This window comes from Ciconia boyciana, chromosome 24, assembly GCF_034638445.1.
Source record: "Ciconia boyciana chromosome 24, ASM3463844v1, whole genome shotgun sequence".
Lineage (NCBI taxonomy): Eukaryota > Metazoa > Chordata > Aves > Ciconiiformes > Ciconiidae > Ciconia > Ciconia boyciana.
Genome location: NC_132957.1, coordinates 5,146,335 through 5,169,110, shown reverse-complemented (window position 1 = coordinate 5,169,110; position 22,776 = coordinate 5,146,335). Strand labels below are relative to the sequence as shown.

The window sequence follows — 22,776 nt, the reverse complement described above, 5'->3', positions numbered from 1 at the left end:
GCGTGCAGGGATATTTGGGGTGCAGGGGCGGCGTGTGGGTGCAGAAAGCTCCGTATAGGTGCTTAGGGTGCAGGAGGGCGTGCAGGGATATTTGGGGTGCAGGGGGGGCGTGTGGGTGCAGGAGGGCGTGCAGGGATATTTGGGGTGCAGGGGGCGGCGTGTGGGTGCAGGAGGGCGTGCAGGGATATTTGGGGTGCAGGGGCAGTGCGTGGGTGCAGGAGGGCGTGCAGGGATATTTGGGGTGCAGGAGGCGGCGTGTGGGTGCAGAAAGCTCCGTATAGGTGCTTAGGGTGCAGGAGGCGGTGCGTGGGTGTTTGGGGTGCAGTGCACGGGCACTCGGGGTGCCGGGGTGCCCTCCTGCGCCCACGTGCCCGTCGGGACCCCGGGGAACTACAAATCCCAGCAGCCCCCGCGCGTACGCCGCTTCCGGGCGGTACCGGGCGGGGCTCGTGCGGCCGGGAGCGGGTGAGCGCGCGCCGGGGGGTGCCGCGGGGTGCGCGGGTCGGGGGTGCGCGAACAGCGGGTGCGCGGAGCCAGGGGAGGGGTTCAGGAGGGTGCATGGGGCGCGGGTACGTGGGCAGGGGGTGCGGGGGTGCGGGGGTGCGTGGGGCAGGGGGATGCGAGCAAGGGGTGCACAGAGTGGGGGTGCACAGAGTGGGGGTGCGTGGGGCAGGGGTGCACGGAGCAGGGGGGTGCGTGGGGCAGGGGGAATGTGAGCGGGGGGTGTCCAGGGGGTTCGTGAGCAACGGGTGCGTGGAGCAAGGGGGGTGGGGCAGGGGTGCACGGAGCAGGGGTGCACAGGGCAGGGGTACATGAGCAGGGGGTGCAGAGAGCAGGGGGGTCCAGGGGTACATGAGCAAGGGGTGCACGGAGCAGGGGAGTGCACAGAGTGGGGGTGTGCGTGGGGCAGGGGAACGTGAACAGGGGTGCACAGAGTGGGGGGTCCAGGGGTGCATGGGGCTGGGGGTGCGTGGGGCAGGGGAACGTGAAAAGGGGATGCACGGAGTGGGGGGGTCTAGGGGGTTCGTGAGCAAGGGGTGCACGGAGCAGGGGGGTGCATGGGGCAGGGGGAACATGAGCAGGGGTGCAGAGGGTGGGGGGTCCAGGGGTTTGTGAGTAAAGGGTGCACGGAGCGGGGCGGTGCGTGGGGCAGGGGGTATGTGAGCACAGAGTGAGGGGGGGTACGTGGGGCAGGGGGTGCACAGAGCAGGGGGGTCTGGGGGACGCAGGTTGACACCCCGCAGCCACCCGGCATCGGTCCCCAGCACCGCCGGAGCCGCCATGGAGCGTGGCTGCGTGATGGACACGTCGGAGCTGGGCAGCGCTGCCGAGGAGGAGGAGGAGAAGGCGACGGAGCCGCGGCCCAGGACCCGCTCCAACCCCGAGGGGGCCGAGGACCGGGCGCTGAGCACCCAGGCCAGTGTGGGCAACCGCAGCGAGGGGGAGGGCGAGGCGGCCAGCGCCGACGACAGTCCGCAGGGCACGGCTGCGCCCGACGGCACCGCCTGGCCTGGCCCTGCACCCCCCACCGAGTTCCAGGTCAAGACGCCACGGGTGAACTGCCCCGAGAAGGTGGTGAGTGTCTGCGGGGGGTAGGGGGCACGCAGCCCCGATGCCAGGGTGAGGGGCTGCGGGGGGCTCAAGCCACGGCTCCCTCCTGCAGATCATCTGCCTGGACCTGGCGGAGGAGATGGCTCTGCCCAAACTGGAGTCCTTTAACGGGTGAGTGCTGGGGGGCTGCTCCCGGCTGGGCTGGCCCCGGGGACCCCGGCTCTGCCGTCCCCAGCCGGCACGGGGACCGGTGCAGTTGGGGCCCGGGGTGACGCTGGTCCCCGCTGAGCTCCAGCCTCTGCGGCAGATCCAAGACCAACGCGCTGAACATCTCCCAGAAGATGATCGAGATGTTCGTGAGGACGAAGCACAAGATCGACAAGTGCCACGAGTTCGCGCTGGTGGTGGTGAATAACGACGCCACGTGGGTGAGTGGGGACAGGGGACAGGGACGGGGACGGCTCCGTGCCCCCCTCACCCTGGCTCCTCTCAGCTCTCAGGGTTCACCTCGGACCCCCGCGAGGTCTGCAGCTGCCTCTACGACCTGGAGACCGTCGTCTGCAAGTCATTCAGTATCCCACCGCCTGTGGGGCTGGGACGGGGGGCCGGGACCCTTCAGGGTCCCTTGGGTGCAAATGGGGTCCCTTGGGTGCGAACAGGGTCCCTCGAGCATCAGCGGGGACCCCCCCAGGCCCATCGCCTGCAGATGGCAGCAGATCCGCGGCCTCGCTGGCATCCCCGGCACAGCCGAGCCGGCTGCGGCACAGAGCGGTGTCGGCGTTTGAGAGCCCCTGAATCCCCCAAGGCAGGGTTTAACGCCGCACCCTCCAGACCCGCCAAGCACCCATTTATTGGTGTTTTCTCCCCATCCCGGTGTCCAGCCGCTGGGTCTGGGTGTGGGACGTCCCCCGGGGCGGGCAGGGGTCTGTGTGCCGGGATCAGTCCTTACCTGGGGCTGCAGATCTGGAAGGGCTCTTCAACCTGATGTGAGTACGGCTGGGGGGGGACGGGGGGGGTCGGGGCTCCCGCCTGGCTCCAAATTTTCTGCTTCGCTGTAAAAACCCCGCGAGCCTTTAACCCAAACGGCTCCCGGGGTGCGTGCTGCTTTCCCAGCCCCAGCCCAGAGCTGGCACGCTGTCCTTAAGTTTTAAGGAGGCGGGGACGGTCCCCGAGCCACAGGCAGCCCCGAGCCACAGGCAGCCCTGCCCGCGGCGCGGGGGTCCCTGAGCCGCCTCTGTCCTCCCGGCGCAGCCAGCAGAAGATTGAGCTGCCGGTGACAGAGAACGTGCAGACCATCCCACCACCCTACGTGGTCCGGACCATCCTGGTGTTCGGCCGCCCGGGCTGCCAGCCCCAGTTCTCCATGTCGGAGCACATGAAGGTAGGGTCCCCCCCCCGTGTGTCCTCCCCTCCATGGGGTGAGCTCAGCGGCTCCGGGTCCGTCCCGGCGTGTGGAAGAGCCTCCCGGCGCCATTCCCGGCTTCTTCTCGTCCCGCAGAAGATGCTGCAGTGCCCCTACTTCTTCTTCGACGTGGTTTACATCCACAACGGGGCGGAGGAGAAGGACGACGAGACGAGCTGGAAGGTAAATATGGGACGGGGTGTCGTCGTCGTCGTCCCCCCCCGCCGCAGCTGGGGGCCGTGTCACCCCGTGCCAGCACTCCCCGTCCCCGTGTGTCCCCTCCGCCAGGAGATGTACGGCTTCTTCAGCAGCCTGGACACCAAAGGCACCAACTACAAGTACGAGGTGTCGCTGACGGGGCCGGCCGTGGAGCTGCACAACTGCATGGCCAAGCTGCTGGCGCACCCGCTGCAGCGACCCTTCCAGACCCACGCGGCGTACGGGCTGCTGGAGGAGGACGAGCCCCCCGAAATCGAGGCCACCGTCTGAGCCGGGGCGGCCGGCGGAGAGCCGGGGGCGGCTGGTAAAGGGCTGCCGCGAACGGCCCTACGGCGTGACCGGGGACGGGGGAAAGAGAGAGACGCGTTTTTCCTGAGCAGGTGTCGTGCCGATGCTGCGGCTCCTGCGCCGGGATGGGGAACCCGGGGGGTGTTGGGGTGGCGTCACCCCCTGGGCCCCCCGTGCTCCCCGTGGGGACGGGGGGGCCTGGGCCTGGTGCTGCTGGCACGGGGACCCCGAGGGGCGGCTGGGTGCCCGGGCAGCCCCGGGGCTCTCGCCGCTAACGGTGGGGCAGTGGTGGGAGGCCCTGGTGCAGGGTACTGGGAGGCACCGGGAGGCCCTGGTGCAGGGCACTGGGAGGCACTGGGAGCCCTGGTGCAGGGCACTGGGTGGCACTGGGCAATGCCGGTGCAGGGCACTGGGAGGCACTGGGCAATGCCGGTGCAGGGCACTGGGTGGCACTGGGCAATGCCGGTGCAGGGCACTGGGAGCCCTGGTGCAGGGCACTGGTGCAGGGCACTGGGAGGCACTGAGCAATGCTGGTGCAGGGCACTGGGAGGCGCTGGTGCAGGTTACTGGGAGCCCTGGTGCAGGGCACTGGGTGGCACTGGGCAATGCTGGTGCAGGGCACTGGGAGGTGCTGGTGCAGGGCACTGGGAGGCACTGGGAAGCCCTGGTGCAGGGTACTGGGCAATGCCGGTGCAGGACACTGGGAGCCCTGGTGCAGGGTACTGGGAGGCACTGGGCCATGCTGGTGCAGGGCACTGGGAGCCCTGGTGCAGGGCACTGGGAGGCACTGAGCAATGCTGGTGCAGGGCACTGGGAGGCACTGGGAGCCCTGGTGCAGGGCACTGGGTGGCACTGGGCAATGCCGGTGCAGGGCACTGGGAGGCGCTGGTGCAGGTTACTGGGAGCCCTGGTGCAGGGCACTGGGTGGCACTGGGCAATGCCGGTGCAGGACACTGGGAGCCCTGGTGCAGGGTACTGGGAGGCACTGGGCCATGCTGGTGCAGGGCACTGGGAGGCACTGGGAGCCCCGGTGCAGGTTACTGGTGGCACTGGGCAATACCGGTGCAGGACACTGGGCGGTGCTGGAGGTCGTGGGCGGGGCACTGGGCGGTGCTGGAGGTCGTGGGCGGGGCATTGGGCGGTGCGGCCCCGCCCCTCCAGCTGCCATCACACCTGGTGGGGCGGTCGTGGCTGCCCTCGGCCGGCTCCTATTGGCCGCCTCGTCAGCCAATGAGCGGCGGGGCCGCTGTGCGCGGTGGGGTTCGAACGGGCGGGGCGCAGTGCGCGTGCGCGGGGCGGTGTGAGCGGCGCGGGGCGGCGCGAGCTGTAAGGGGACACTGGGACAGTGCACGGGGGAACAGGGACGTTGCACCGGGGGGGGACGGACACCGGGGACGGGGACGTTGCACCGGGGAGGGGAGTATGGGGACATTGCACCGGGGGGGACACCGGGGACGGGGACGTTGCACCGGGGAGGGGAGAGTATGGGGACGTTGCACCGGGGGGGACGGGGACCGGGACAGGGACGTTGCACCGGCGAGGGGACGGGGACGTTGCACCGGGGGACGGGACACGGGGACATTGCACCGTTGGGGCGGGGGACGTGGACGGGGACAGGGACATTGCAGCGGGGGGCGGGCATTGCCCCGGGGCTCGGCCTTGCACCGGCGCGGGGGGCTTTGCACGGGCGGGGACTCTGCACTACCGGCGTTGCACCGGGCGGGGGCGCGTTGCACGTGCTGCAACTCGGGGGGTGGGGTGGGGGTGTTTGTTTAGGGGTACCCCTGTATGCACTGCCCCGGGGGATTGCACTGGGGAGGGGGCCCTGGCACTGCACCGGGGGGGCCGGTGCACGCACGGCGCTGGGGTCCTTGCACGGACTGGGGTGCGCCGGGGGGGCATTCGCTGCTTTGGGCAGCAGTGGGTGCGTTGCGGGGCGGGGGGCTGGCAGAGGGGTCTCCTCACGCTGGCGGGGTCCAAGTTTGGGTGCCCCAGTGTGTGGCTCTGAGCCGGGGGGGTGATGCCTGGGGGGGCTGCTGGCTGGCCCCCCACGCTGACCGTGCCCGGCTGCGGTGCAGGCCCTGGGGGCCCACCCCCCACCCCACCCCAACCTGGAGGGGGTCACCCCCATCCATCCACCCACCCACTGGCAGAGAGCGGGTGGGCGCTGCCTGGGGCTGCTGCTGGGACACGGTGGGGACCCCAATGCCACGTAACGGCCGGGGCCACGCAGTGTCATCGTCCCCCCCCGCCACGATGCTGGAGCACCCGGCTGCGGGGCTGGTGGCACTTGCATGACGCCCAGGGGATGGCCGTGACCCTGACCTGCTGGCCACGGCCCTGACCTGCTGGCCGAGCTGGGGGTGCACAGCGGGCTGGGGGTGAAGCCCTGCTCCCCGCTCCAGGTCCGCCGAGGAGCTGATGCTGCTGCGCGTCACCGCGTCCTGGGGGTGCCGCAGGCCCCCCAAGCTCCTGAAGAAAGGGAGGGACCCGGAGTTCCGAGACCAGGTTAGCGGAGACAGCTTTGGGGACGGGGACGGCATCTTGGAGGTGCTGCCTGTGCTGGGACCCTCATTATCGGTGGGGTGGGTGAGCAGTGGGCGCCTGGCGGGGCTGTGTCACCCCATGGTGGCCCTGGCGGGGGTGACAGCAGCGTCCCCTCCCCGCAGGATGGGAAACGAGGCATCGACCTGGTGCTGGAGCAGGGCAACCATGCGTGCGTGCGGATCCTGCCGGACTTGCAGCGTGCCCGGGGCTGGCCCCCCGCAGAGGGTGAGGTCCCCAGGGTGCCCCCTTGGCCGGGGCTGGTGTTGGGGGGTGCTGATCCAGCCCCCCACCCCAAGTTTGGGCTGGATGCTGACTCCCCTCTCTGCCCCCAGACCTGGGGGGGCCCAGGCGCTCCCCCTCCTTCCTGACCGAGGACGGCATCGAAGGCAGCGTCTTCTCCGGGCTCCCCGAGGACGGCTCCGAGGCCGGGCCCCTGAGCAGCACCCGCAGGTCCCTGCTGCAGGAGCCGGAGCTGGGGGGTGGCTGCAGTTCGGGGGACCCCCCACTCTCCCTTGCCATCCCCTCCCTTGCCCCATGGCCCCACATGGACCCCGGGGACCCAGCTCTCCCCCCGCAGCCCCTCGCCTCCAGCACGCTGCTCTCGGCCGGGGACGAGCTCGGGGAGGGACCCCAGAGCCGGACTGGGGGGGGGAAGATGGGGGGTCCCCCCTGGGCTCTCCCCCAGCCCGGCGCTGGGGACAGCCCCGGCCCCTCTCCCCAGCGGGATTTTGGTCCTGGTGGGTCCCTGGGCTCCCCCCAGCCCCAGCGTTGCAGCAGGGTCCCAGGGGGACACGGGGCATCCCCCGTGGCTCCCCTGCTCCGCAGTGGCCTGAGCAGCTGCTCCGTGGCGTGCTGGAGCCCCGGGGACGGTGACATCCCGGGTGCCGAGGCTCAGCACCATCCCGGTGTCCCCCAGGGACCACCAACGGGCTGGGCAGGGCTGGGCGTCGCGGCCCCGGCTGTCCCCGACCTGGGGACGACGGTGCTCAAGGCAGGAGCTGGGGACCGGGACCGGAGCAGCCCTGGGGACAGCAGCGGTGCCAGTGAGTGCTTCGTCAGTGCCGTGGAGACCCTGGAGCCCAGCGAGGCCGGGGGGTGCCCGGGGGCTCGGCACCACCAGCGCCCCCCGCCCAGGGCAGCCGGGGGGCTGGGGCTGGGCGAAGCCCCCTCCCCAACCCGAGCTACCGCCTGGGAGCTGCCCCCCACCAGCCCCCCAAATGCAGAATGGGTGCAGGGTGAGGATTTGGGGGGGGGCTCGAGGGCAGCCCCTCACTGCGAGGATGGCTCAGAGGTGGGCAGTGTAGGGGAGCTGCTTGCACGGCTCCAGGGGTGCAGCCTCCGGGGCTCCCCCCCCTGCAGCCCGGCCAGCCTTGCTGCTGGGGATGCCACCCCCCAGGACCCAGAGCCCCCCAGGCACCGTCATGTCACCCCGAGGACCAAGAGCCGTCTCAAGGCCTCTGCAGCACGGCTCAAGGCCTCCTCTTCCTCCTCCCTCTTCAACGAGATGCTGGAGATGCCCCAGAGACCCCCCAGGCTTGGAGCACCCCGGGGTGTCCCCAGGGACCCTGCCACCACCTTGGGCCACTGCATCACCCCGTGGAGTGAGGATGTGTCCAGAGGGGACAGAGAGGGGACGGGCTCTTTGGATGACACCGAGATCCTCCCCGGAGCCCCCAGCCAGCCCAGCTCCCCCCTGGGGACCGACAGCTCCCCCGGCTCCAGCCCCACGGTCCTGCTGTGCCCTGGGGACCACGGGCACCCCCAGGACTCCCCATCAGATGCTCGGGGCTCCCCCTGTGCTGTTGGCAGCCCCAGCCCCAGGGTGCCGGAGGATGGTTCTGGGTGGCAGGACCCCTCGTCCTTGGGGACACACCAGCCCCTGCGGCCCCACGGGAGCTTCAGCCACCTCCTGGCCCCGCAGCTGCCAGGCAGCACCGCGGTGGAACCGGGGAGCCCGGCCGTGCCGCTCTCGCCCGCCAGCTGCAGCACCCGCTGCTCCAAGGAGCATCTCAAGGACGAGGAGCGGGGACAGGCACCCACCGAGCAGCACAGCCCCGGCACAGAGGCCACCACCAGCCCTGAGGACACCGCAGTCCAGGACGGGCAAGTATGCACGGCACCACCGTGGCCCCTCTCGGACGAAGCTCTGCGTCGGCGGCTGCGGGCGCTGGGGGATGACCCGGGACCCATCACGGAGCTCACCAGGCGGCTGTACCTGCGGCGGCTGGAGGAGCTGGCGAGGGGACCCCGGGGGAGGCCGGCAGGTGAGTCCTGGGGATCCCCTCCCCCGGCTTGGCTGGCTGGTCCCCGCAGTGCTGGCGTGGGGGCTAACGGTGCTCCCCGGCGCTGGCACGGCCGCCCCAGGGCACAGCCCCGAGCTGGTGGCCGCGCTGCGGACTGGCGACGTCCCTGACTGTGCCCAGGATGAGCTGGCACTGGCCCGGCAGTTCGACCGCCCTGACCGGAGCCGGCGGTGGAGGGAAGGGCTGGTCAAGTCCAGCTTCAACTACCTCCTGCTCGACCCCAGGTAGGGCCACGCCACTGCCCCGCGCGTCCCCTGAGCTGGGGGGATCCGAGCGGGGACCCCTGGGAGGCATCAAGCCCCGAATCTGGGGGTTTGCACCCCCAGGACCACCCAGAACCTGCCGCTCCGCTGCCGCCGCCTGAGCCCAGCCGAGTGCTTCAGGACCTTCGTCAAAGCCATCTTCTACGTGGGCAAGGGGACACGCGCCCGGCCGTACTGCCACCTCGCCGAGGCGCTGAGCCAGCACCGCGCCAGGACACAGAAGGTGGGATGGGCTGGGGGGGCCTGGGGCCATGGTGATGGGCACGGGGGCTGCACCGAGGGGCTCGGGGCCAGGGTGGTGGGGGTGGGGGGCTGCAGTGAGGGGCTGGGGCCGTGGTGATGGGTGTGGGGGGCTGCAGTGAGGGGCTCAGGGCCATGGTGATGGGCACGGGGGCTGCACCGAGGGGCTCGGGGCCATGGTGATGGGCGTGGGGGGCTGCAGTGAGAGGCTTGAGGCCATGGTGGTGGGCACGGGGGCTGCACCGAGGGGCTCGGGGCCATGGTGATGGGCGTGGGGGCTGCAGTGAGGGGCTCAGGGCCATGGTGATGGGCGTGGGGGGCTGCAGTGAGGGGCTCAAGGCCATGGTGATGGGCGTGGGGGGCTGCACCAAGGGGCTCAAGGCCATGGTGATGGGCACGGGGGGCTGCACCGAGGGGCTCAGGGCCATGGTGATGGGCGTGGGGGGCTGCACCAAGGGGCTCAAGGCCATGGTGATGGGCACGGGGGCTGCACCGAGGGGCTCGGGGCCGTGGTGATGGGCGTGGGGGGCTGCAGTGAGGGGCTGGGGCTGTGGTGATGGGCGTGGGGGGCTGCAGTGAGAGGCTTGAGGCCATGGTGGTGGGCACGGGGGGCTGCACCGAGGGGCTCGAGGCCGTGGTGACGGTGCCCACTGTCCCGCAGGGCTGCCCCAAGGTGCGGCGCATCCTGGAGATCTGGGCGAGCGGGCAGGGCGTCATCTCCGTGCACTGCTTCCAGAGCACCGTCCCGGCGGAGGCTTACACGCGGGAGAGCTGCCTCGTGGAGGCTCTGGGTGAGCGGGGCCGGCGGGGGGGAGATGGTGCTGCCCTGGCCCGCTGCGCCTGCCGCGGCTCTCGGCATCGGTTCTGCCGCCGGTCCGACCCCCCGCATCCCTCTCTCCCACCCCATGCAGGAGCCATGGGGACGCAGAGGGGGGCTGCAGCCCATCCTGGGGCACACAGGGACTTTGAGGTCCCCGGTTGCCAGCGCAGGGTCTGGGCACAAATCCCCCAAACACCCATCTCCTGCGGGAAAAGCTGCCTGGGAGCGGGTGCTGGTGGGGGACGTGGGGCTGCCTCCATCACTGTGGGTGCTGGTGGGAAGCAGAGGGGCCGTGGGTGCTGACCCCGTCCCTGCAGGGCTGCAGACCGTCACCAACCAGAGGAAGGGGAACTGCTACGGCGTGGCAGCGAGCTGGCCGGCGGAGCGGCGCCGGCGCCTGGGCGTCCACATGCTGCACAGGGCCATGCGCATCTTCCTGGCTGAGGGCGAGCGGCAGCTCCGGCCAGCGGACATCCAGGGCGGGCGCTGAGCACCCTGGGGTGCTGGGGGACACCCCCTGCTTCCTATCCGAGGAGGCGGCTGTACTCCGGGTGCAGGTTTTATGTCGTGAACACTGGCGAGAATTTTTCTATTTTTCTACTTTTCTATTTCCCTAGAGGGTGATAAATAAATCGCTGCAGGTCTATTTTTTGTTTTTTTTTTTTCTTTTTTTTGCTAAGAAATCCAAGCTGCGTGTGATTTCTGGCTTTGCTTCCCTGCTCCGCCGTGCTCCTAGGACAGCCCCCCGTGCCCGCCGCATCTCTCCCCATCATCGAGTCGGACGCGGCTGAGAATATAACACGGCTTTACTGTATGAAATGGCACTAACACGGCGCGTGGCTCGGCGGCGGGGTTACGGTGCGCGGTTTGCCTTGGCCTTAGCACAAGCGATGTGGGTACAAGCGACACAGACTGTGGCAAACGGAGGTCGAAAAGCCGTGGCCCGCAGCCGGGCACCAGCAGTTGCCTGGAGCTGGCTGGGGGGTTGCGGCGGGGGCAGAGCCGTGTTTTGGGGTACGGTTGTATTTCTGGGTACCCTTGTTGCAGAGCCCGGCCGTGCTGCGGGGTCTCCCCTGGCCGGGATGAGGTGGGAGGGGTGTTGCAGGGGAAAGCTCGTGGAAACAATCTGAATCCAGGGTCGTTAAAATTCTCATTATGAGACAGGTCGTGGCAGCAGCGGGCAGGGGTAGGCGCTGGCAGAGGGGCAGCTCTGCCCTGGTGCTGGGACGGAGGGGGTCCGCCTGGGGACACTCATCACACGGGGTCCCCATCACGCCGGGGCCAGCTTCAAAGGACCCTTCCTCTTCTACATCGCTCGGTTTGGGGAGGAAGGTGGGCTCAGCCTCGGGGAAGGTGCATTGCAGGTGGGTGCCAGCTCTGGTCGGAGCAGCCCTGCCCCAGCCAGGAGCCCCTCGAGCTGACCTGGGGTGCCTCGGTGCGGTGCCGGCCCCGTTCGGGGCAAGGTGGGGCCGGGTGGGACGTGGGCCGAGGGTGAGGTTTCCGTGGGACTGGTTGTTTCTTTGGTTTAGATGGGGGGAAATAGGAGGGAAACAAAGCAGGGAGAGGCTCCGCTCTTTGGGGTAGCGGGGAGGCCGGGGCCGTCCCCCGAGCACAGCATCCTCCCGGCTCGCTCGGGCTCCCACCCATCCCAGCGCGGCCGGGAGCCCCCGGACCCTGCGATGGCACCCGGGTCCCCGCTGGACACTTCTCATGTACCTTCTCGGTCCTGCCTGGCTCCTAGCAGCGGGATGTGAAGTGCAGAGGGAAGGAGATGATGGGACCGGTGGGTTATGTACAGAATGGCGTCAGCAGGTAACGAGCGATCAGACAGTTGCGGTTTGCTTCGTTGCTCCCATGTTGCTCCGAGACCCTGCGGATCCGTACAGGAGCCGTCGGCAAGGACGGACACGGTGGCAACGCGATGGTGTATTGCTGGTCCCCCGGTGCACGAGGGACGGGTGTGATTCCCGGCAAGGATGTGGTCCGGGAGCGGGTGGTGGGTCCCGGAGTCGTGGAGGAGCTGGAAGCCGGGAAGGGTGAGCAGATCGGACGCTGCAGGAGTTGCTGCGTGGCGGCGATGGCTCTGAGCATCTCGAGGATGTGGCAGCGGGAGGGAAGCGGAGGGCTCTGCGGAAGCCAGCGCTGCGGTACCTAAAGCGATGGTGGCTGGGGACATGACTGCACGGACGGTGGCACTGGGGACCGTGGGAGAGCTCAGGTTTGGCGTTGTCCTCCCCACCGCAGCCACGCCAGCCCCACCACGGCGGGGGAGCTGACGGTCCTTCCGGCCGTGCCCACGGGAGCGGGTCACCTCCTCGTCCTCATCTCCTGGCCAGGCCAGAGACGATCTGTGCAGGCAGAGACGAGCTGCGCAGGCAGACCCTCGCCAGTGCCAGGCAGGAGCCGCTGGACGCCGCGTGCACGGCTGCTGGCAATAATGGTGGTCCCATCCTCCCGGCCCCACAGACAGCTTGAGCGAGGCGCTGCAGGGCTCAGAGAGGCAAACCCCGCTGCTGAGGCTGCGGAGCCTTTGGCTTCCCCTTAAAGCAATCCCAGCTCAGCTCCTCCGGCCCTGGCCAGGAAGGTGCCGGAGCCGACACGCTCTCCCTGGAGGAACCCCTCCGAGTTCTTCCCGTTTTGCTGCAGGTGGGACCAGTCTCCCCGCAGCCGCCTCCTCTCTGTCCCCGGGGGGGGTCACTGCGTGAGGAAAATAATACTACAAAGAAACAGGATGAAGACGCTCCAGTGGCTGCCATGCCATCCCCGAGGGGACAGGGACCAGGTCTGCCATGTTCCTGCTGCCGGCCCCACGCACCCCTACCCAGGGGAGCCTCCGCACTCCGCCACCAGCCTCCGATGCGGCCGGGAAAGAAAATCGGCTGAGCTCCCGGCGAGGGCAGCCTCCGCCGCACCCCTCCGCTCTCGCAAACCCCTCTTCGCTCCGAAACATCTCTCCCATCGGAGCAGCCCGGTCACCGCGTCCCGCCACCTTATTTCTTCTCCCCTTGCCCGTCCCCAGCTGGCGTCTCGGGCTCCCACAGGACGAACTCGTGGAGCAGCGTGTTCACCGTCTCGGGACACTCCATCATCACCATGTGGCTGCCCTCATCGATCACTTTCAGGAAGGCGATCAGCAGGATCTGGAGGGAGATGGCGGCAGCAGCAGGCGTCAGCACCGGGACGAGCGCCCTGCCTGTGTCGCCGCGTGCTGGCAGGCAGACCCCAGCCCTCGTCCACCCCCCAGCCCCGCTCGGTCCCCTACCTCAGCCATTCGCTGGTCCTCCTCCACTGGGACGAACTTGTCGTGCATGCCATGGACCAGGAGCACGGGCACGGCCAGTTCCGCGTGGTAAACCTCGTCACCCTCCGGCCAGTACTGCCCGCTCATCATGGCGCGCAGCACGAAGGAGGACACGTTGAAGGCGTTGCCTTCCTTCAGCAGCTGCTTCTCTTTGGCACCTTGGCGAGCAAAGCCAGCCCTGCGGGACGGAGCCGGCACAGCCAGCGGGTTAGCCCAGCGTGGTGCCGGCCGAGCGCCTCGGCATCGGGGGCACAGGAGCGCGGGGGATGCTGCTGGCAGGACGTGGTGTCCCTGCCCGTGGTGGCTGGAAGCCAGCTTGGCCAGGGGCAACCCTCCCCAGCGCCGCGGTGCTGGGACGGCCACTCACTTGAGGAAGCTCCAGGCCAGGCACGGGGACAGGCAGTGCAGCACACAGGTGGGCATGTTGAAGATGGAGCAGAGGCTGGGCTCCAGCGCCGTCGGGCCCCCTCCGTTGATCATGATCACCTTATGGACCAGGTCTGGGTACTCGTGGGCGAGGAAGGTGCAGAAGGACACCCTGTGGGGAGAGACAGACATGGGGGCCATGCTCCAACCCCGTGGCACCGGAGGATGCTGCATCCAAAGACAGATCCCAGGGATCCATGGCTGCAGCCGAGGCTACACCCTCTCGTTTGACTCGAGCGTCCCCTTTCTGGGGCAGGGTCACCCCAGTCAAACCTGCAGAGCCCGGGCAGAGGGGCTGACCTCGGGGTTTCGCTCCTGTGCAGAGCAAAGCAGGGTGCTGGGACCCGCTTGGGTGCCTGCTAGCCTGGACCAGCCTTGTCCTTCTGATCTAATCCTACCCAGCTCGGAGCCCGGCTCCGGCTCCCTCTCCTCCCAGCCTTGCTCTCTGCACCGCTTAGTCTCCATCTAATTGACTTTCTTGGGCTTACTCTATTTATAGGCTGTGCTCTGCCAGCTTCCCTGCTGGAGGACGGGCTCTGGGATTAGCTGGACCCAGGGACACACACCAAGAGGATGTAGGAGATCAGAGCTGAGGGGTAAACCCGGAACAGGAAACCCCACACCCCTCCTCTGCTTCTCAGACCCTGAAGCGCAGGATCTGTTAGGCATTCGCTGCCAAGGAGAGGTCGGGGTGGGGATGAATCCATCCCTTCCCTCCTGCGACCGCCCGGTCCCTTACCCGTACGAGTGTCCTATCAAGATATTCCTCTTCTTCGCGTAACGCTTGAAGACGGCCCTCATGTCCTCCGCCAGCGCGTAGAAGGTGTACGCGGCAGCAATTTGGGGAGCCGAGCTGCAGCCGTGGCCGGCCAGGTCGGGAGCCACCACTTCGTAGCCCAGCTTGGTAAAGAAGTCCAGCTGCTCCTTCCAGATGTCCAGCGAGCCACCCACGCCGTGGATGAAGAAGAGGACCACGTCGCTGTGCGTCCCTTTGCAGCTCGTGATCTGCTTCTTGCAGTCGATGTTGACGACTTTCTTGGGTTTACGCTTCCGACGCTTGCCGGGGGCAGCGGCTGCTTCCCGTGTGCTGCATCCCGGCGTGCTGGCGGGACCCTGGGCAGGAGCTTGGCCGGCCAGGTCGGAGAGCTCCAGCTCCACGGTGCTGTTGGGTTCCCCCGAGCTGTTCTGGCAGTGCAGGATCTCGGAGCGGACGGCATCCCCCAGGTTCTCGATCACCAGTTGCCCGTTGCGGTAGACGGTGATCTTGCGTTTGCAGTGCACCGTGCCCCGCTCCGGCCCCCCGGGCTGGGTCTCCTCAGGCCCATCCAGGGCCGGGCGGTTGGGCATGCTGTGCCTGACCCGCAGGATCCTCCCCGGCTTCACCTCCATGAAGCTGTAGCCGTTGCTGGACTCAACGCTGTCCAGTGGCCCCACGGCGTTCGTTGTCTTGCCCATCAGGCAGCAGAGGAGCCCATCGGTGATGCTGTTCAGCATTATGCTCCCTGCAAAGAAGACAAGGGGGGGGGCAGGAGAAGGGGGGTTAGTCACCAGCTCCAGCACCCAGTGGGGACCTGCTGGGGGTCCTGGCTGCGGCACAGGGGACCAGCGAAAGCCCCGTCGCCTCCTGCTTTGCTGCCAGCCCCGGGCAAAGCCGCAGCAGCACGAGCGAGGGCAGAACGTGCCTCCAGGGATGCATCAGGGGGGGAACGTGGTGCTCCCCAAATGCACAGCCCTCCTCAGCCCCCTGCAAATGGGCCCAGCACTCCCCGTCCAGCTTTGTCTGGGCCACGTCCCTGTCACTGAGCTGATGCGACCTACGCTGGCCCAGCAGAGATGAACTCGAGCGGCTGCAAATCCACGCAGTCCCCGGCACGTAGCCACAGGCCTCCAAGAAGGGATCTGCTCTGGCCGAGGGAAGGAACACGCAAAGAAAAGCCTGTTTGAAATGAAAATGCTATTTCTGGCACCAAATATGGAGCTAAGGAAAGATTCAGCTATGAAAATGCATTATTTATACCAATTTATATGTGTATCTCTAGTCTAAACCACCAATACAAGCAGTGAGAGATGGAAATTAAAGGGATGGGAGATTAAAGTTTTAATTAAAGTCACTCCGCAAAGCAAGGCTGAAAATAATACGGTAAGAGAACTGGGGGGGCAGTGACCCAGCGCCCACTTGGGGGGTGGGAAACCCCCTCCCCACATCCCCACCCGGCACCACGCAGGCTGGGGGGACGTGGCCCTGTCCTTGCTGTCCCCAAAGCTCATTCCTTGACATTTGCTGTTCCAGGTGCGCTCAGGTGGCTTTGGGAGGGGGCTGCAGACGCTGGGACCACCGAGCCCGGCCGAGAGCGAAGCCAGACCTGAGCAAAGGCAGATGCGAGGTAGGAGAGGCTGGTGGCACCGGGGACATCGGGGCCAGGACCAGAGCCTGATGCCGTCCTGGTGGTGCTGAGGGTGGCTACGGAGGGGGCTGGGGAAGTCCCTGCCTCCCCTGGCTGGCAGCCTGACGCACGTTTATTATTGATGAAGCTAAACATGGTGAATTATTGATGCCAATGGGCAAAGAGAGCCGGAGCGGGCACTGCACAGAGGGGCTGTCCCTGCGGGAGGGGGCACCGGTGGCTGCGGGTACCGACCATGACCTCCGTGGAGGCGAGGAGAAGGAAAAGCGTGTTCCCAGGCGGGAATTTAATGTCTAAATCCCAGCGACGCTGTCAGGAGCAGCCCCCTTAGCTCCCCGAACGACCCCTTCAAGTGCACCCGGCAGGATTACGGGCGCTTTGCTGGCAGACCGTGCAAAACAAAGCAAGGGGCAGAGGCAGGCTGGGAACGCAGGCCTCCCTCGCCGCAGCTTTTATCATTCACTGCATTTGGGGAAGCCAAGCCCTCCTCAGAGACCCCCACGGACCCCAACATGCCCAGCCTGGCCCCCGTGAGCTCCCGGGGACTGGATGGGCTCTGCCGAGAGCTGCTGGCCGGCAGGGAGCCCGCATGCTCCGGCCCCAGCCCAACACATGGCTCATGGGTTTCCCTGGGAAAAAAAAAACAGCCTGTTTGCTCCAGGCAAGCGATCCGGGTAACGGTTCCCTTGGCAAAGCTGGAGCTGCTTATCCGAGGAGCGCTGCCAGCTCTCGGGACAGCAGCCAGCGTTTGATTCTCGCCCGGCTCTGTCGGGGACGGTGGCCCGACTCCCACGCAAAGGCCGTGCAAGGCTCTGGGTGCTGAATTGTAGGGACTGGAAATGCAGCAAAGCCGGTCCTGGGTGCTCCTTCTCCTTGCCGCTGGCCGGGGAGCTGCCCGAGGGCTCCCCTCGATGCGGGGCATGGCAGTCCCAGCCCTCTGCGGTTTGGTACCCAGGCTTGCATCGGCGATCTCTCTTCTGGACACGGGCACATCCGTGCAGGATGAGGCTCAGGGCTCGTGTTGGTGATCTCTCTTCTGGACCCAAGCACATCCATGCAGGATGCAGCTCAGGTCCTACGACACTGAGAGCTTTCCCGCAGTCCCCAGCTCGGCAGGCTGGCCGAGCGCCGTGCTAAATAGCTGTGTCACCCGCTGGGCTCCCTTCGCTGCTCTGGGAACAGACCCATCCAAGCTGATGAGCAAGAGCAGGAGGTCTTAGAGCCCTGGGAAGGATAAGCTAAATCCAGACCTGGCTGGCAAGGGGCTGGTCTGCTCTGCTGAGCCACGCTTCCAGATGGGTGATGAGCCCGAGGAGCTGGGTACCAGAGTGGCTGGAGCCCTGGCTGGAAGATGCCCGGCCGCCTCTGCGCTGGGGCGGACACACCGCTGCTCTCGCCGTGCTTTCGAGCACCAGGTTGGTGCCAGGCTTGGGTTGTTCTTGATCCTCGAGCAGCCCTGAGCTGGTAATGCTGAACAGAGAGATGGGGCAGGCGGAAAACCCAGGGGGAGAGGGGAAACCAGGCAGACCCTGAGTCTCGCAGTCCCCGTGAGCACGACCGCGAGCTCTCCGCAAGCTCTGCCCACGGCTGGCAGGCCACATCCTGCACCTGCGCTGGGTACGGTTCCCCCGGGCTCAGCCTGTGGGACCTGGACATGATTCCGCCTCTGATTTCCATAAAGCCTGGCTTTGCGCTGCGCCTCCATTTCACAAGGTACTAATGATCTCTGTGTGGATGATAAACAGGAGTTGTGGCCAAACCACCTCGACATTGATTAACTTCTCAGGATTAACTCAATCAGTCCATCCTGTTCATTTCCAGAATTGATTTGCTGGAAGGCTCTGGCAGTCAGGAGCTCTGCAGGCAGATCCAGGAGCCCAGGCTCAGGCCACGGAGCCGCCCTCCAGCCTCATCGGCTCTGGGTACGAGCCCGGATCCCGCTGCAAGAGAGGGGCTATTCAGCAGGACAGGGCCTGGCTCCCCAAGCTGAGATGCCTCTGCTCAGATACGCCCAGGCTGGAGCTTGTGGTCCGGGACGTGGCATTCCCTGCTGGCTATCAGACTGAGAAAACGCCACCCGAATCCCATCAGAGAGCACATCCCGGTCGAGCCGTGCTAGGTGGGAAATGGAGGAACAGGAGGTTAAGCGACTTGACTCGCTGTCAGGCTTCATCTCAGGGGCCGGGAGGCAAAGCGCGCCCGTCTCCCACCTCCCACGTGCCTTCTCTAACCCACCACGCCGTCTGCCGCGGCTGATACAGCCAGAAACATCAAGGGATGTTCCTTCTGCAAGATGAAAAGGCTGAAAAATGAAACCAGATGGATGCGAAGAACTTTGCAAAGATGCTGGTAACCATGGCGATGAGCTGCTTTCCCCCCCTCCATCCCAGCTACCTTCCATCGTCGCCCCCGGCGGAGAGCGAGATTTCGGCACCGGTTACATAAGGCCAGGCACAACAATGAGTCAGGCGCGGTGTGAACCTGCCATCAACCCACGTGTCCCACGAGGCCGAGGACACGGCACGAGCTTGGGATAGCGGACGGCATCGCCCCAAGCTGATACCCACATCCTGGTCCCCCCTAAAATCACAGCTACCCCCAGGAAACCGCTCCCAGCAGAGAGGGGATGCTCGAGGGATGCTGGGGATTAATTCCGGGCAGATGATTTATTGCCCAGGTCCAGACCTTGTCCCAGAGCACCCATGCGGAGTTCTCCGGCTTCACCCTCCCGGCTGCTGCAGTGAATAACCCAGCTGGGAAAAAACAACTTACTGACCTACTTTGGGCTGCAGCGCCTCAGATTTTATACAACTTGACGGCACCATGTCACAGCTGGAGAAAAATGGGACGAGATGCGATGTGGCAGGATGGAGGGTGGAAAGCCCGACAGAGTAACGTGACAGGCAGCCACACGGGGCTGACACGCAGCCGGTGGGGCTGACACAGAGCCCGTGGGGCTGACACACAGTCGGTGGGGCTGACACGCAGCCGGTGAGGCTGACACAGAGCCTGTGGGGCTGACACAGAGCCCGTGGGGCTGACACACAGTCGGTGGGGCTGACACGCAGCCGGTGAGGCTGACACAGAGCCTGTGGGGCTGACATGCAGCCTGTGGGGCTGACACGCAGCCAGCGGGGCTGACATGCAGCCGGTGGGGCTGACACACAGTCGGTGGGGCTGACACACAGTCGGTGGGGCTGACACGCAGCCGGTGAGGCTGACACAGAGCCTGTGGGGCTGACACAGAGCCCATGGGGCTGACACACAGTCGGTGGGGCTGACACGCAGCCGGTGAGGCTGACACAGAGCCTGTGGGGCTGACACACAGTCGGTGGGGCTGACACGCAGCCGGTGAGGCTGACACAGAGCCCGTGGGGCTGACACGCAGCCTGTGGGGCTGACACAGAGCCTGTGGGGCTGACACGCAGCCAGCGGGGCTGACACGCAGCCGGTGGGGCTGACACGCAGCCGGTGGGGCTGACACAGAGCCCGTGGGGTGGTGTATCAGGGCAGCGCTCGCACCATGTCTGCCCCAGGGATGCGACAGCATGGCGTGGACATGGCGTAGCCACTCTGGGCCGGGCCAGCCAAGTTGGCTCTTCCCTTGCCATCCCTGCAGAGAAGAGGGTCTCCCCTGCTCCAGACAGCCTCCTGCTCCTGCCTCCTGCAGTGATCCCGTCCCCACTGGGTTGCTGGGGATACCCGCTGTCCCAAACCTCCAGGGTGTTGGGAATGACAAAAATCTCCTCCTCCTGTCCCATCCCCGCTGGGGAGACCTTGAATTATGGGCAGGAGAAAGGACGGTGCGTTTCTCCGTGACAGCCCCTAGGGCCTGTGCCTGCCAAGAGAAGTCCTGGTAAACATTTGGTCCCAATAAGCGAGCCAAGAGCATCGTTTACCGCAGGGGCAGCGCGAGCGGGATTCAGTGCCGGAGCCGACAGCCACGAACCTCCGCATAACCCAGCGAGTCCCATCACCGCTCAGCACCTCCGTCCCCCTCCCTGCACAGAGCCCTGGACCCTCGCAGGGAGTAGCAGGGACTCGATATCTGCTAATTCCTTGCAAATCCTCAGAGGAGAGGTGCCAGAGAGCAGCGTGAGATGTGCTGCAGCCAGAATCTGACCTGCCATAATAATTTGTTCAGCTCTAATCCCTTCCCTCCGGGGCTCGCGAGTATTAATGATGACACACGACACTCCTGAGGAATGGGCAAATATTATTATGCTCTTCCCAGCCTCCCCCAGTCATTCACTCTCTGCAAAGTGGTGAAACTGCAGCATTGAGAAACACATAAAGAGAACGACTGTTTAAGCACCGATCTCAGATACACACAAGAAAACATTTATGCCGCTTCGTCTCGGTCCTGCAAAGTAAATTTCCCTCTGGGGGAATGTGAAAAAGCCGCTTCAGCTGGTGGCAAGCACCTGGATTTATTGTTAGGCCTGGCTTCCCCATCCTGATACAATTATAGCAGCGTTATCAGGACAGTCAGGAGTAAGTAGTCAGAGGAAGGCTTTATCAGTCGTACAAATAGAAAACCAAGGAGGCAGCCCTGAAATCCTCAGCACAGGCAGGGATGCAGCCTCCCAGGAGGGGGAGGACCGGTCCCCATCTGCGGGCAGCAGGACTTTGCTGAGGGCCCCGCAGGACGCAGACAAATCGCATTCAGTCAAGAAACGGCACGGCAGGGAAAGCAGAGCGTCTGTAAGACATACGGCAGCCTGGAGCCGCGGCTGGCTGCCTGCCACACGTCTCTCTTTAGGAAGGAAGAAGACCTTGAGAAACAAAAGATTATGCAATGCACAACGGAGTAACCTGTGTCTGACCTCCGCAAAACCCAAAATCCCGCTTAACTCCCTCCGTTTCCCAAATCTCCTGGATTTCCAGGGGGAGGATCGCCCCCCGGTCCCACCGCATAGCCGCAGAAAAGCCGGCTGGATTCCTCCGGCAGCTAACCGTCTTCCAGCAGCAAGCTGGAAGAAACCATTGCAAGGAGGCAGGAGAAGGAGAAAACCCTGCCCCCTCCGCCGGGCAGCAATGCGTGCAGGTGCCCCCTCGGTCTCCAACCGAAAATCCAAGCAGATTTGACACGCACATAGCAACAGCAGGTCTTCGGGCAGAGCCAGCAATCATTTACTGCAATTGCATCACAACAGAAGCCATCCCTTAAGTTTTATCGCCGGGCAGCTTTTTATCACCCCGCGCTCAAAGCATGCTCAATATAACAGGGTTATTTAAGCACAAGCAATGCCGTGCCGCTGCGAGGCTACCGTCTCCCCTTCTCTCCCCGCAAACCCATCCGACGCCTCTCAAATCCCTTCGCATTGTCAGCTTCAAAAAACCACATCTTTTGGCCATTTTGCTCCCCGTGCAGAGCACCTTCCTCCCCTCCGCTTCAGCCCTACATCGCAGCTTGCGCTCCGAGTCCTCCGCACAAAGGGAGAGAGACAGAAGAGGATGCTCACCTCATTTATCGACAAGGATTGTCAGGAGTCGAGGTTGCAAATGAAAGGTTTAAATCTTGCAGGAGGCAAAGGGGGAGAGGAAGAGATGCCCGAGGTGGTGGGAGCCTGTGAAGGATGCAGGGTGCCAGCGCTGGCAGGCTGCTCAGCTTTTCAGCTCCTCCGATTACATTTTTTTGCCTGTTTGGTGGGAAGGATGGAGCAATGCCTTCAGCTCAGCTCATCTGCTTTAGACCGAAATCTCTCCTTCCATCTTCTCCCCATGAACAGCTTCATAACTGAGCTCTGGGGTTTGGGGGTGCTATTTGTCCTTGTAGTCTATAGCCATAGAAAGCCCCTTAAATCCCTCCTAAAGAGGAGGGCTCTCGGTGTGACAGACAAGGAGACTTGCCAGTCAAAGCAAGACCCAGCGCAGCCCCGCCGCCCGCCCGTGGGAGCCTGCCAGGAGCCGGGGGAGCGGGAGGACTCGCCCTGGTTTTTTGCCCCTTCCAGTGGGATGAGTTACCGAGTCCTTTTTTACCTTTTCCCATTTCCTCACCATTCTGGTATTTGCAGCTTCCCAAAGGCCACAAGCGTGTCAGCGCCACGAGCGTGTCGGACCTCCGCACGGGTGACCCAAAGCGTGAACGTGCAGACCTCAGGGGCCGGGAGGACAAACATAAAATCGCAAATGTCTCTTGGGTTTATTTTCACAGCCATGGGTTCGGGAGGGCTGCCGTCGCATCCCCTCACCCCGACGGGCTGACTTCTGGTGGGAACACAGCAAACCGGTGCAGAAAAACCCCAGAGCTGGTGCCTGCTCTTGGCGATAAGGCTGGGCTTGCCTCCAGCAAAGCAATCTGAAGGATCTTTTCAATGATCAGAGCAGACAGCGAGGATGACTGAGGTCCCCGGGTTACCAGTGACTCACCCGCTGACCCCTCAGCTGGCCCTCCTCCTCCTCCTCTTCCTCCTCCTCCTGCACTTCATTTTCCTGCTCTGTAAAACACAGATAATCACATTTGCCTACTCAGGAACGGGCAGAGGCCGAACCTCTCTGTCGGTGCCTTGGCACATCCTCCATGCTGCTGCTCTACCTACATATATATACGTTGGAGGACAACGGCGATCAGAGAGTCCAGTGCCGGTCCCAGCACCAGTGTACCCTCTGCCAGGCCCGCCACGGTGCCTGGCGGGGCTTCCAAAAATGGATGCCGGTGCTCCATGCTGCTTGTCGTGACAATTTTGGGGGCAGCCAGAGCACACCCCTCACGGGCGAGGAGGCCGGGCAGGGAGGGCGGCGGCGCGGGCCCCCTCTGGCGGCAGGGCCCTGGCCCTGGCCTGGCCCTCCTGCCCCGGAGGGGCCCGAACCCCGGAGCTGGGGCCGGCAGGACCGTCCTGGCAAGGAATAAATTAACCTTTAGAGGCGGCTTTTGCTCCGTTAGCGGCCTGTGACAGGGACGAGCCCTCCCCGCCGCAGCAGGCCTTGGCGCTTCGCAAGCCCGGGGGGCCCAGGCCGTACCCCGCGGCCGTTGCCATGGTAACAGCGCGGCGGGCCCGCTCCTCTCCA

At 65.6% G+C, this 22,776-nt stretch overlaps 3 protein-coding genes across 8 annotated transcripts; 2 read left to right on the top strand and 1 right to left on the bottom strand.

Annotated features, from left to right (window-relative positions):
• Positions 1-425: 425 nt before the first annotated feature.
• On the top strand, positions 426-3,548 carry BABAM1 (BRISC and BRCA1 A complex member 1). 5 transcript variants are annotated; one of them, XM_072845259.1, is made up of 9 exons: positions 426-465; positions 1,266-1,575; positions 1,664-1,722; positions 1,859-1,979; positions 2,045-2,123; positions 2,513-2,537; positions 2,803-2,932; positions 3,050-3,136; positions 3,242-3,548. In XM_072845259.1, exons 2-9 carry the CDS (start codon positions 1,282-1,284, stop codon positions 3,440-3,442), a joined length of 996 nt encoding a protein of 331 aa, XP_072701360.1. In that variant the 5' UTR covers positions 426-465; positions 1,266-1,281; the 3' UTR covers positions 3,443-3,548. The 5 variants fall into 5 exon arrangements, with proteins under 5 accessions (XP_072701360.1, XP_072701359.1, XP_072701361.1 ...); XM_072845258.1 differs by having other exon boundaries at positions 428-465; positions 1,245-1,575; XM_072845260.1 differs by lacking the exon at positions 426-465 and adding an exon at positions 471-508.
• Positions 3,549-4,765: 1,217 nt separating this feature from the next.
• Positions 4,766-10,250, top strand: ANKLE1 (ankyrin repeat and LEM domain containing 1). The gene is made up of 8 exons (XM_072845773.1): positions 4,766-4,786; positions 5,866-5,968; positions 6,130-6,232; positions 6,340-8,271; positions 8,372-8,534; positions 8,637-8,796; positions 9,475-9,604; positions 9,951-10,250. The coding sequence occupies exons 2-8, from the start codon at positions 5,882-5,884 to the stop codon at positions 10,121-10,123; spliced, it is 2,748 nt and encodes a 915-aa protein (XP_072701874.1). The 5' UTR covers positions 4,766-4,786; positions 5,866-5,881; the 3' UTR covers positions 10,124-10,250.
• A 75-nt stretch (positions 10,251-10,325) lies between these two features.
• ABHD8 (abhydrolase domain containing 8) lies at positions 10,326-22,459 on the bottom strand. 2 transcript variants are annotated; one of them, XM_072845796.1, is made up of 5 exons: positions 21,766-22,459; positions 14,100-14,862; positions 13,302-13,472; positions 12,896-13,112; positions 10,326-12,773 (listed from the first exon to the last, which is right to left on the bottom strand). In XM_072845796.1, exons 2-5 carry the CDS (start codon positions 14,852-14,854, stop codon positions 12,624-12,626), a joined length of 1,293 nt encoding a protein of 430 aa, XP_072701897.1. In that variant the 5' UTR covers positions 14,855-14,862; positions 21,766-22,459; the 3' UTR covers positions 10,326-12,623. The 2 variants fall into 2 exon arrangements, with proteins under 2 accessions (XP_072701897.1, XP_072701896.1); XM_072845795.1 differs by lacking the exon at positions 21,766-22,459 and adding an exon at positions 21,231-21,581.
• Between the last annotated feature and the right edge of the window lie 317 nt (positions 22,460-22,776).